This window comes from Tympanuchus pallidicinctus, unplaced genomic scaffold (genome assembly GCF_026119805.1).
Source record: "Tympanuchus pallidicinctus isolate F22 unplaced genomic scaffold, pur_lepc_1.0 scaffold15, whole genome shotgun sequence".
NCBI lineage: Eukaryota > Metazoa > Chordata > Aves > Galliformes > Phasianidae > Tympanuchus > Tympanuchus pallidicinctus.
Window position 1 is genome coordinate 36,075,471 of NW_026294669.1, and position 11,540 is coordinate 36,087,010.

At 59.2% G+C, this 11,540-nt stretch overlaps 1 protein-coding gene across 2 annotated transcripts in view; it reads left to right on the plus strand.

The window, feature by feature from the left end:
• COL18A1 (collagen type XVIII alpha 1 chain) overlaps positions 1-11,540 on the plus strand; it is a 30,792-nt gene that overhangs the window by 17,777 nt on the left and 1,475 nt on the right. For both annotated transcript variants that reach the window (XM_052674750.1, XM_052674749.1), the window contains 39 exons: positions 966-1,510; positions 3,565-3,642; positions 3,728-3,787; positions 3,865-4,003; positions 4,084-4,187; positions 4,280-4,306; positions 4,433-4,612; positions 4,688-4,714; positions 4,805-4,867; positions 4,979-5,065; positions 5,181-5,234; positions 5,307-5,456; positions 5,566-5,628; positions 5,766-5,810; positions 6,600-6,740; positions 6,821-6,892; positions 6,985-7,056; positions 7,150-7,212; positions 7,389-7,424; positions 7,504-7,593; positions 7,802-7,831; positions 7,926-7,952; positions 8,032-8,094; positions 8,175-8,249; positions 8,336-8,371; positions 8,464-8,517; positions 8,744-8,818; positions 8,941-9,012; positions 9,129-9,162; positions 9,289-9,351; positions 9,426-9,469; positions 9,572-9,685; positions 9,816-9,960; positions 10,035-10,108; positions 10,188-10,316; positions 10,431-10,466; positions 10,545-10,796; positions 10,879-11,076; positions 11,258-11,373. In XM_052674750.1, coding sequence (XP_052530710.1) covers positions 966-1,510; positions 3,565-3,642; positions 3,728-3,787; positions 3,865-4,003; positions 4,084-4,187; positions 4,280-4,306; positions 4,433-4,612; positions 4,688-4,714; positions 4,805-4,867; positions 4,979-5,065; positions 5,181-5,234; positions 5,307-5,456; positions 5,566-5,628; positions 5,766-5,810; positions 6,600-6,740; positions 6,821-6,892; positions 6,985-7,056; positions 7,150-7,212; positions 7,389-7,424; positions 7,504-7,593; positions 7,802-7,831; positions 7,926-7,952; positions 8,032-8,094; positions 8,175-8,249; positions 8,336-8,371; positions 8,464-8,517; positions 8,744-8,818; positions 8,941-9,012; positions 9,129-9,162; positions 9,289-9,351; positions 9,426-9,469; positions 9,572-9,685; positions 9,816-9,960; positions 10,035-10,108; positions 10,188-10,316; positions 10,431-10,466; positions 10,545-10,796; positions 10,879-11,076; positions 11,258-11,373 — 3,733 coding nt within the window. The remainder of the gene's footprint in view (positions 1-965; positions 1,511-3,564; positions 3,643-3,727; positions 3,788-3,864; positions 4,004-4,083; positions 4,188-4,279; positions 4,307-4,432; positions 4,613-4,687; positions 4,715-4,804; positions 4,868-4,978; positions 5,066-5,180; positions 5,235-5,306; positions 5,457-5,565; positions 5,629-5,765; positions 5,811-6,599; positions 6,741-6,820; positions 6,893-6,984; positions 7,057-7,149; positions 7,213-7,388; positions 7,425-7,503; positions 7,594-7,801; positions 7,832-7,925; positions 7,953-8,031; positions 8,095-8,174; positions 8,250-8,335; positions 8,372-8,463; positions 8,518-8,743; positions 8,819-8,940; positions 9,013-9,128; positions 9,163-9,288; positions 9,352-9,425; positions 9,470-9,571; positions 9,686-9,815; positions 9,961-10,034; positions 10,109-10,187; positions 10,317-10,430; positions 10,467-10,544; positions 10,797-10,878; positions 11,077-11,257; positions 11,374-11,540) is intronic.

An 11,540-nucleotide genomic window follows, 5' to 3' on the forward strand; every position in this document is an offset into this window, starting at 1 on the left:
TGCCTTGAGAAAATGAGCTGGGGCAGGAGACGAGCTCGAAATTGAGATCATCTGGGAAGCCGGCAGGGTGCATGTCAGTCCCAGCCGCTTTCCCAGGCGGTGCAAGGAAAGGGCTGGGATGGTTCCCAGCCATGGTGACCCTATGGGGACAGGGTGTTGCGAGGCTGGTCATGACTTTGGAGCGGGCATGGGTGTGCAAGGGCACAACACGCAGCTGTACCTGTGAGATATCTCATTTTATTGGAGCTCTGGGATGCCACACCACTCTGAGTGGAGAGCCAGCAGCAGGGATTGGGATGCGTTTTGGGAGCTGCATCTTCGTTCTGCAGCTTGAGGAACGCTGCTGCCTCATCTGCTTGCGGCCCTGCTCCCCAGCACTCACTGCTCTGTTCCAGTGCATATCCTGGTCCTTGAGTATGGTACTGCTCCATTATGTGGATGTGCTTACTTGTACCCTAGCACCTTTTGACCAGGAGAAGGGTTGTCCATCCAGATCCAGCAGAGCAGCAGCCCACTGGAGACTTGAGACCTCTCTAGACATGTATAAAAATTCCTCTTGTTTTCTGGAGAAGGGCCCTCCTTCCCTTTGGGAAGCTGCATCTTTCCAGGCAGTGGGGTTGGGAGCAGGGTTAGCTGCAGGGAAGAGCACAGAAATGTTCCTCTAGGGATGGTGAGTGTTGGGGTCACATCCACAAGATGAGAAAATGAAGTAGCTGTTAATTGGCGCAGGCTCAAAATAGCATGAAAGCTCACTGCTTGGCTCCCTCGTGGCTGGATGGGTCTTTTAGGTTCAGCAGCTGCAATGTGAAGCAGAGCCCCCAGCTGCCTAACGTCCCCAGACTGTGGAGCAGTGTCACTGGGTGGCCCTGAGCAGCGTCCCCAAAGGCACAGAGCAGAGGGGCGTGCTGAAGTTGCGTGTCCTTGCTGTGCTGCTTCTCACCATCCCCTCTCCCTCCTCTTTGCAGAGAACTTGAGCAGTGAGGTCAGCCTCCTGGAGCTGATTGGAGACCCGCCGCCGGAGGGGATCGTCAAAATCTACGGCCATGAGAACAGACCTGGCTATGTCTTTGGACCCAATGCCAACACAGGCCAGGTGGCCCGGTACCACCTGCCCAGCCCCTTCTACCGAGACTTTTCTCTCCTCTTTCACATCCAGCCCACCACCCCGCGGGCCGGCGTGCTCTTTGCCATCACAGACTCCACGCAGAGCATCATCTACGTGGGTGTTAAGCTCTCAGACTTGCAGATGGGCAAGCAGCAGATCATCTTCTACTACACTGAGCCGGGCTCTCAGAGCTCCTACGCGGCTGCCACCTTCACCGTGCCCACCCTGCTCAACCAGTGGGCAAACTTTGCTATCAGCGTGGAGGAGGATGAAGTCATCCTCTACCTGGACTGCGAGGAGCACGAGCGGGTCCGCTTTGAGCGCTCCCCGGATGAGATGGAACTGGAAGAAGGTGCCGGGCTCTTTGTTGGTCAGGCTGGAGGGGCTGACCCAGATAAATACCAGGTAATGCCTTGGTGATCCCAACCAGCGGCGTCTGAGGAGGAGAGAGGCTGTAGGGATGTGTCACCAGCCCGTTGGTTCAAAGAGATTGAACTGACCTCTTTGGCAAGAGAAACCAAAGGACACCCTCTGTGTGCATCACCTGGGCAAGAGGGATTGGCTTAAGGTGCCATCATTATGTTCTTGGGCATCCCCAACCCAAAGCTCTTAAGGCAGGGGGTGATGTGGTGGCGCTGTAGCATCCACCATGACCCCCATTTCAGCAAATGCTCTCTTTGAGCCTCCTCTTACTGAAAATACCCTTCTCCTTTGGTGCCTGCTAACTGGGCTGGTGAACTGTCTCTCTTAGCTGGAAAAAATGTTCAGGCTGGAGCATATCTTTGTTGGGCCTTATCTACAGGAAGACGGATGAGAGCTGGGAGGGAAGGTGATAGCTCAGTCTGTGGCTTGAGAATGGTTCATGTGTTAGATAAGATTTACTGGAAGTGTGGGGAAAATGCAGCTGACATGGAAATCCCCCACTGTGAGGTTTCACTGCTCTGTGAGGTTTCATTTGGGTTGAGTGTGCTCTGCCCAACCATGGGACAGTGCTTCTACCAAGGAGCTTTGCAGAGTGCGTTTGTGAAATTAAACGTTGCCTTGGCACATGAGCAGAGCTATTAAACCATGTAGGGCAGGAGGCTGCAAAAAAACTCCCAGGAAGACGTTAATGATTGATGCACTGTGGACCAGTGGTTGAGGAGGCTCCAGGAGATCTCAAGGGCAACCTCTTTCTTTGAAGTTGCTGGGGTGGCAAGCCATGGCCACGGAGGAAATCCTCCCCAGGAGGTTTGGTGGAGATTTGGCTGGCAGATGCAGGAAAAAGCCTGGAGCAGAGCACAGATGCTTTTGCCTTTCTAGCAGGTGATGTTTGTGCCTTGGGGAGAAGGCTGTGAGCAAGCTCTTGCAGAATGGCCCCCAGTTCTCCCGCAGGGAATAAGCAGGCATCAAGGAAGGGGAGGCTGAGTCCTTGCAGCTCCCCAGGTTCTGCCCAGCAGGCTCGGCATCTGCCCAGCATCTGACTGCCTCATGACCCAGCCCATGCTATTTGCAGCCGACAGGGCTGATTAAATCCTGGCCCCCAGACAAGCAGCAGAGCCAGCCATTGGCAGGCAGCATTTACCACAGAATATCCTGCACTGGAAGGGATCCATAAGGATCAGCTCCTAAGGTGTGCTGGATATTGGTGGTACAGGGCTGAGCATCCCCCAGGAGATGGGCTGAGAAGCTCAGAGCCCATGTGGGTGGCATTTCCCTGGGGGGGTGGTTGTAGTTCCATATATTTTTATGTACAGATAGACAGCTAACAGCCAACCTGGCTGCACTGCAGCTGCCTCTGATTCTTGTTTTCTCAAACCCCTCATGTTTCCTGAGCGCACTGTGCTTTCAAGCAAGCTGAAATGTTGTTTTAGGTGTCCTGCCCAGTGACAAGGCATCTTTCCTCTTCCAGCTTTCCTCCCTGCTGGGATCAGAGCATGGCCATGTCCTGTCCTGGCAGTGAGGAGCTGGGCTTTGCCGGGTGGTGCAGTGCCCTCCTAGCAGGTAGCTCTGCTGTGAGGCTCTTCCTGAGGTGGCCTACTTAGGAAAGAATTTGTGGAGGTTTGTTGTATAAATAAGCATTCTGAATGCGCACAGCGCTTGCAAAACCCAAATAAATGGTAAGGAAGTGGGGATTAGGCTAAGAAATACAAAATGGGAGCTTTCCAGCAGCAGGCTGCAGCTGGCAGGTGTCCCTTGCTGGGAAGTGGTGAAGAAGAAAGGCCAGTTGGGATGGGGAACGCTCTGGCAAGGGGGAAATGAAGAGCACATCCTGAAGACTTGCTGTAAAAGCCTTGCTGTCTGGCTGCCCGAAGCCCTTCTGCAGCCTCTTGGTGACAGAGCAGGCAGATGGCTTTTTTTGCTATGGCTCGGCATCCGGCGGCGCAGGGCTGGTGTGATCCACCTCTGTTCTGGGGACGTGGTGGCAGGGCAGGAAGGACCCGGTGTGCCTCCGTCCCCAATGGCACGATGTCTTGCAGGGTGTGATTGCCGACCTGAGGCTGCGAGGGGATCCGCGGGCGGCCGAGTACCATTGCGAAGAGGAGGATGACACCGAGGTGAGCACAGAGCAGATGAAGCCTGGGGGGGCTCCTCCTCAGCTCCTGGGCTGAGCCACTCTGTCTCTCCCCCGGCTGAGTGCAGGCATCTGGAGATTTCGGCAGCGGGGCAGAGGACAGGCACCGTCCCTCGGGGAAGGATAAGGTGAGTTGGCATTGCGCTCGGTGGTGATACACAGACTGGGGGAACTCAAAGTCAGTGTCCCCTTGTCGCTGGCACAGGGCATCCCAGGGCTGCTGGATGCTGTCCCTGTCACCTCCCCGCCTGTGGTGGAGGGCGGTGGGACAAGGAGCAGTGTGGGATCCCCCCAGCAGGCAGAAAGGACCAGAGTGGAGGAGAGGCTGCAGGTCTCCACAGGAGGTAACGGCAGCTGTCCCCTTCCCATTGTGCCACCACAAAGTGGTGCTGGTCCCTGACACAGTTGTCTGCCATCCCTGCAGGCACTGGCCCCAAAGGTGAAAAAGGGGAGAAAGGTGAACGTGGCCTGAAGGGGGACTCGGGGACCAGTGGCATCTTGGGCCCAGGCACTGCCAAGGGCGAGAAGGTAAGCAAGGGACTGTTAGGGCTGCCTCTCCCACCAGTCTGCAGCAGTGTGTCCACGTTTGACGCTCATCTGTCTCCATTTCTGTTCCACAGGGGGAGAAAGGTGAATTGGGCATCAAGGTGAGCTCTGCTGGAGAACTGGGCAGGGATGTAGAGCCAAGCTGTGTCCATGTTGGCCACAAACCCTGGAGTGCAAAGAAGTCACGCCACTGGGCATGGTCAGATGCTTTTCTGTCTCCTCCCCAGGGCAGCGCTGGTTTTGGCTACCCTGGCTCCAAGGGCCAGAAAGGTGAGCCTGGAGAGCCTGGCCCCCCTGGCACTCTCTCACGGCATACTGATGGCGTGTCGCTGGAGCAAGTCACTGGCCCCCCTGGCCCCACTGGCCCCCCAGGGAAGGATGGGGCCCCTGGCAGGGACGGCGAACCTGTGAGTCAAGCCCCTCTCTTGTGCTCCCCTTTTCTTCCCTGTGCTCCACTCATCCCTCTCCTTTGCCATCCCCAGGGTGATCCCGGCGAGGACGGCAAACCTGTAAGTGGGAAGGGTTGCGGGATACCGCACAGGACAGCTGCTCTGTGCCCCACCACCCACTGATGCCTATTCCCCTGCTCCCCTTTACAGGGTGAGATGGGGCCCCAAGGGTTTCCGGGGACACCAGGAGAGTCTGGGCAGAAGGGAGAGAAGGTGAGTAAGCGTGCTGGTGGCCGTGCTGGTGGCCATACCAATGACTGTGGCCACAGTGGAGCAGGCAACCTGCCTGTGCTTGTGAACCATCATCTCCTCTCCATCCCACAGGGTGACCCTGGTGTGGGGCCAAGGGGCCCCCCGGGGCCACCGGGTCCCCCCGGACCTCCAGGACCCTCCTCCAAGCAGGACGGGCTGGTAGGTACCCCTGGAACCTGGGAGGCTGCAGAACATTGCATGGAGACACCGTGTGACAGCATCTTGTGCCGTCAGGCACCTCAGCCCTGATATTTTGTCTGTGCTTCTTCCCTAGACATTCATTGACATGGAAGGCTCTGGGTTTGGTGGTGACCTGGAGACCCTGCGGGTGAGTGCAAGACTCCCTTCTCTGCAAGGAGTAAAAGATGCACGTGACCATTGTCCCCTTCTTCTTTTGCAGGGCCCACGAGGGCCACCTGGTCCTCCAGGTCCCCCAGGTGTGCCTGGCTTGCCAGGGGAGCCAGGAAGGTTTGGGATGAACAGCACAGACCTGCCAGGACCACCAGGGCTGCCAGGCAGAGATGGAACTCCTGGGCCCCCAGGGCCAGAGGTAGGTGCTGAGTGACCAAGGGGACCATTCCAGGGCTGTCCCATGGTGGTGGCAGCTCTGTGCCCACTGAAGCCATGTGCACTGAAGGCACCTCCTGGGCATCTTGCAGGGTCCTCTGGGTCCTCCTGGAAAAGATGGGATGCCTGGACCGCCAGGGCCCAAAGGAGAGCAGGTGAGCATCCCTTGTTCCATGCATCCAGAATGGCTCTGCTCTCTCCTGAGGCAGCTGCTACTTGATCCCCTGGAGCATTTCAGCTCCATGGGCCCCCAGGTCACTCCTCTAAACAACTTCTTCCTCCTCCTCTCCAGGGTGATGTGGGCGACCTTGGTCTCCCCGGAGCACCAGGACCCAAGGTAAGGTTCTTTGGGGTTAAATCTTCTGCCAGAGAGGACTGCTGGAACTCTTGGTTCCCTGGCTCAGGGGTGCATGGGGCTGCTACTCACACAATGGTGTGGGTCAGTAGGATGTCCCCAAGCCTGGAGCGCAAAGGGAGGGGTGAACTACTCACAAGTGAAATGGTTTTCTGCCTTCAAATGTGAGAATACCCTTTAAAGGAGCCAGTGGGCACACATACCTGTTTGGAAACACACTGTCTTCTTGCACATCTTCTCTCTGTCTCCACTCCTCCTCTAACCAGAGCAAACCACCTCCTCTCCCCTCCTGCCTGCTCCGGCTTCTTTCTTTCCCTGCCTCTGGGAGAGGCAAGAGGTAACAGCATGCAGGTGGCATGCCTGGAACCGCATGCTTGTCCTTTCCCTCCCTATGGGGTGAGGCTGCCCCTTGCCCACAACAGCCCCAGAGCTGAGCTGGGGGTAGGAGCTTCGAGCTGGGGGCCAGAGCTTTGTGAATGGATATTCCCAGGTGTTATGAGCACTGAGAGCATAGGTGGGGTGGGAGATGGAGGCTGCAGCACTTAGACACCCATAACAAAATGTGGGATGCATGCGAGTGTCCCCCTTTGTTGCAAAGTTCACCCCCGTGTCAGGGCAGCATGAAAAAGGAAAAAAAAGAAAAGAAGTATTTATGATTGTAGAAGAGCCTCTGGTGGCCACCATGCACATTGCACGGTGACCTGGGGCACTGTGCTGTGTAGGGACGGCTCTGCACATCCCATCCACTCCTTTGTTCTTTTCCCTTTGCAGGGCAGTAAGGGAGAAGCAGGACCAGCAGGTCCCCCAGGAGAGACTGGCTTGGCTGGCCTCCCTGGGCCAGTTGGACCCCGAGGGCAGCCAGGGCCCCCAGGGCCCCCAGGTCCACCAGGGCCGGGGTACGAGGCTGGATTTGTAAGTGCTTTCATGGGGATGGTGGCAGTGCTTGCAGGGTGAGGGGGGCAGGCACGGCTCAGCCCCTTCTCCTGTCGCAGGGTGACATGGAGGGCTCTGGGCTGCCACTCGCCACCGGCTCCCCTGGACCACGTGGCCCCAGTGGACCACAGGTAGCTTCTGTTGCACTCCATCCCTCCCTCATCTGGTTTGTACCATGTGGCCGCTGTGTGCTCATGTCCCCTCGTCCTCGTGGCTTCCACAGGGTGTGCCAGGACTGCCGGGGATCAAGGGTGAGGTGGGCAGCCTCGGGCAGCCTGGCCCTCCAGGCCCAAAGGTAGGAGTGGGATGCTGGGAGGGACGGGGTGGGTGAGACGTGTCTCACACCAGTGCTGTGCCTGTGCCTCACATCGTCCTGATGCTCTTACAGGGGGATGCTGGTGTGCCTGGTGTAGATGGCCGCCCTGGCCTGGAGGGCTTCCCTGGACCGCAGGTAGGAGCCACAGCCCCATCCCTGCCCCAAACCCTGCTCCTCGCTCCAGACACGGATGCTGCTTTCGTCCCAGTCCCCATCAGTTCGTGGATACCTCCATGCTTCCAGCGTCACCCCAAGCACTTTATAGGACCAGGGCTTTCCCTATACTCACCCATGCTTCCATTCCCTCGCAGGGTCCGAAAGGCAACCGTGGCAGCCCTGGTGAGAAGGTGGGTATGGGCTGGGCAATGCTGGGACGTGAGAGGGGCCCCTTGGTGGCAGCTGGGTCTGACAACTTGTGTCCTGCAGGGTGAGCGAGGCCAAGATGGCGTGGGGCTGCCAGGCCCCCCTGGCCCACCGGGTCCCCCCGGACAGGTCATCTACATCTCAAGTGAGGATGTAAGTAATGGCTTCTGGCTCCGTCGGGTTGGTGCCCGAGTACTGTGCTATTCCCATGCTGGGGGGAGATGAAGCTGGGAGGAAAAGGGCCTGTCCTGCCCTTGATACATGGAAAGAACAGGGGACCTCTGCTGTAGCTCTGTGTGCTGCAGGCTGGCCTCCAGAGCAAAGATTCCATTAAAAAAAAACGTTTTGACTGTTTTTCCAGAGGCCTTTGGCAGCTCTGCCGGGCCCAGAGGTAGGTACCTCTCCACAGCCATACCTCCCCTATCCGTACCTCGGCAGTGCTCGTGGACAGCCACCTCTTTGCTCACTGTGTGCTCCTCCTGCAGGGCAGACCAGGACATGCTGGTTTCCCGGTGAGTGTCTGGGTGCCAGCAGCGGGGCAGCCCCTGGGTACCAGCTGGTAGCTGATGTGGGCTCTGCTCCTCTGCATAGGGCCCAGTGGGACCGAAGGGGGATCCAGGATCACCAGGCATCCAAGGTGCACCAGGGATGAAGGTAGCAGCTTCTGGTCGTTCTTCTGGCTGGTGCCAGCCCTGCGATACTGGGTGTGTGCTCCATTTGTATGCCTTTTGCAGGGAGAGAAGGGAGAGCCTGGCGTCATCATCAGCCCGGATGGGACCATTGTTGCTGCCAACATGAAAGGACAGAAGGTGAGTGTACCGTGCTGGAGCACAGTGCTGCTTGTGGTGCTGCCGTCCTGATGCTGATGACATTTCCCTGTCTGACATTTCCACAGGGGGAGCCTGGGCTGCAAGGACCGATGGGCCCATCTGTAAGTCAGCATCGCTACCCTCCTTGTGCCCGTGGAGGCATGGGGCTTCTCTGGTGCACTGAACATTCCTGTCCTCTCTCTTCTCCCTCCAGGGCCCCCATGGGCGAGCAGGGATGAAGGGAGAAATCGGCTTTCCAGGCAGACCTGTAAGACACATTCTTGGTTTGTTTTCTATCCCTGCCTCTGCCTCTGGGCCACTGCCTCCTCCTTGGTGCTCCCACAGCATGCCCTCCTGACCCCAAACCATTGTGTCCACACGGGATGGTGGAAATGGGAGCAGTGCTGGGGAGGGAATGCAAGGGCAGGAACACCAGCTCTGTCCTTTGTACCATGACATGGGGACAGGAGTGAAGCTGATGTGCTTCTCCTCAGGGACGTCCTGGCATGAATGGGCTGAAGGGTGAGAAGGGCGACCCAGTGGATATCGGTGGTATGCTGAGCTTGCGGGTGAGTGCAGCTGCATGGAAGGGAGGACAGGAGACTGAAGGGTCCTGCATCCCTTTGGCACAGGGCCCAGTCCTCTATGGGAACCTGTCCAGGACCCTGATGCATCTTTTCTCTTCCTCCAGGGTCCTCCTGGCCCCCCAGGTCCCCCCGGCCCTCCCGGGCCACCTGGCAGTGTGGTCTATGACAGTAACAATGTGAGTAGTGCTGCGGTTGTCTCGGTGCTTGGTGGGGTTGGAGAGGGCACCCCAGTGCTATCTGACAGAGCTGGCATGTGGGCTGGCACCAGCAGCTGCTCTCTGTGTCCCTGCAGGGCTTCAGCGATGCCAGCCGTCCCGCCTTCCCAGGTAAGGGGAGTTTTGCACCCCAGCAGCTCCTGGCAGCCTGGGGGATCCCAGCCAAGGGTGCCTCTGTTGGAGTGGTGGCCGTGGGGCTGCACCTCTGAGATGGTATCACCCATGTGCTCCCCACAGGTTTTCACCAGTTTCCAGGTCAAAAGGGAGAGAAAGGAGATGTGGGTGCCCCGGGGCCCCCAGGTGAGTGGCACATCCCCATGGACAGAGGTGAGTGGTGGCTGCTCTGTGTTTACAATCTCTCTCCCTCCCCCCAGGCCAGTTCCCCTACGACCTGAGCCGGTTCAGTGCAAGCCTGCGGGTAAGGTCTGCGTCATGGGGATGTCCTCAGTACGTGGCCTGGTGCCATCTGGGGCTGTAGGGTGCACCCAACTGCTTGTCCTAAGGGCACGCTGTACCACAGGGTGACAAGGGAGAGGCGGGTCCCAAAGGAGAGAAGGGCGAGCCAGGTGGTTCCACACTCTATGGCCCCAGTGTCACTGGGCCACCAGGGCCCCAGGGCTACCCAGGTCCACCGGTGAGTACTGCACACCCTGCCATGAATACCCCACACCCTGATGGTGAGTACCCCATCGTACGAGGGGCAGCAAGGCTCTGGGTGCTGGGGCTGTGCCTTTGTTTCAGGGATGCTCTTTCACCCTATCCAGGGTCCCAAAGGGGACAGCATTGTTGGGCCACCGGGGCCTCCTGGACCACAGGGACCCCCTGGCATTGGCTACGAAGGGCGGCAAGGCCCCCCAGGCCCTCCCGGCCCCCCCGGGCCGCCCTCTTTCCCAGGTCCCCACAGACAAGGTGAGTTGCTGCCCTGTGTCTCTGCCTGCTCTCCGACACAGGACATCAAGCCATCTCACTCTCCTTCCACCCAGCGATCAGCATCCCTGGCCCCCCTGGACCACCAGGCCCCCCTGGGCCACCAGGCACCAGCGGAACATCTCTGGGGGTGAGTTGGGGCTGGGATGGGTTGAAGGTGTCACCATGTCCCCACGCCGAGGCTAAGCCTTGTCTCTGTATGCCTGCAGCTGCGTGCCATGCCCACGTACCAGGCGATGCTGAGTGCTGCACACGAGCTGCCTGAGGGAGGACTCATCTTCCTGACTGACCGGCAGGAGCTCTACGTGCGCCTGCGTGGGGGCTTCCGCAGAGTGCTGGTGAGTGGGGACAGGTGGCACTAGGCTGCTCCAGCTGGGGTTTGGCGCCATCCTTCTGGAGATGCTCTTGGGGAGGGAAGAGCAGCTCTGCTCTCACACACTGTGTCCTTGCAGCTGGAGGAGCACACCCTGGTCCCCAGCTCGGCACTGGTGAGTCCCATCCCTGTCACCTGCATGTCCCCTGCACAGATTTGGGCAGCCCTGAGCGCTCTCTCCCTTTTGCTTCAGGACAATGAGGTATACGACAAGCTGCCCAGCATTCACTACGGAGGGGCCCAGCAACCCGTGCATCCCCTGCGCAACCACAACCCCCCGCCCACTGCCCGGCCCTGGCGTGGGGATGAGGTGGTGGCCAACCAGCACCGCCTGCCCCAGCCACCCCTGCTGCAGCAGCACGAGCTCCTCAACAGCTATTACATCCACCGCTGGCCGGATCCAGCACCCGTGGCTGCCCACGTGCACCAGGACTTCCAGCCTGCTGTGAGTGCCGCCGGTCCCTGCCCTGGGTAGGGAGGTGGTGTGGGGCATGACATGTCCCTAGCATTGCTCATCTCCTTTGCAGCTGCACCTGGTGGCCCTGAACACCCCGCTGAGCGGCGGCATGCGTGGCATTCGTGGCGCTGACTTCCAGTGCTTCCAGCAAGCCCGGCAGGTCGGGCTGGCCGGCACCTTCCGTGCCTTCCTCTCCTCCCGCCTGCAGGACCTGTACAGCATCGTGCGCAGGGCCGACCGCACCTCTGTGCCCATCGTCAACCTCCGGGTACGGCCCCAGCCCCTTCACTGTGGCGTGTCCCTCCATGTGGCACCCAGAGCTGCCATCGGATCGCTTGGCAGGAATGGTGACTGCAGAGCATCCCCTGCTTGGGGCTGCTGGGAGCCACAGGTCCGAGTTCTGGAGATGCAAACTCTTGGGTTGGGCTGATCCCCATTTCTGCCCCCAGGACGAGGTGCTTTTCAGTAACTGGGAGGCCCTCTTCACCGGCAGTGAGGCACCGCTGAGGGCTGGAGCCCGCATCCTCTCCTTTGATGGCCGGGACATCCTGCAGGACTCGGCGTGGTGAGTCCTGCACAGGGCCGCTGTGCCTGCCAGGGTGCAGGATGTGCCTGTTGCAGGCAGAGAGGGGATGGGGTTGGAGTGGACACACCAGGTACCTCGCACTGCGTCCTGTGCTGACCACCCCTGAGCATTGGGTATTGCATGCTGCATCCTGCCCCGGCCATCCC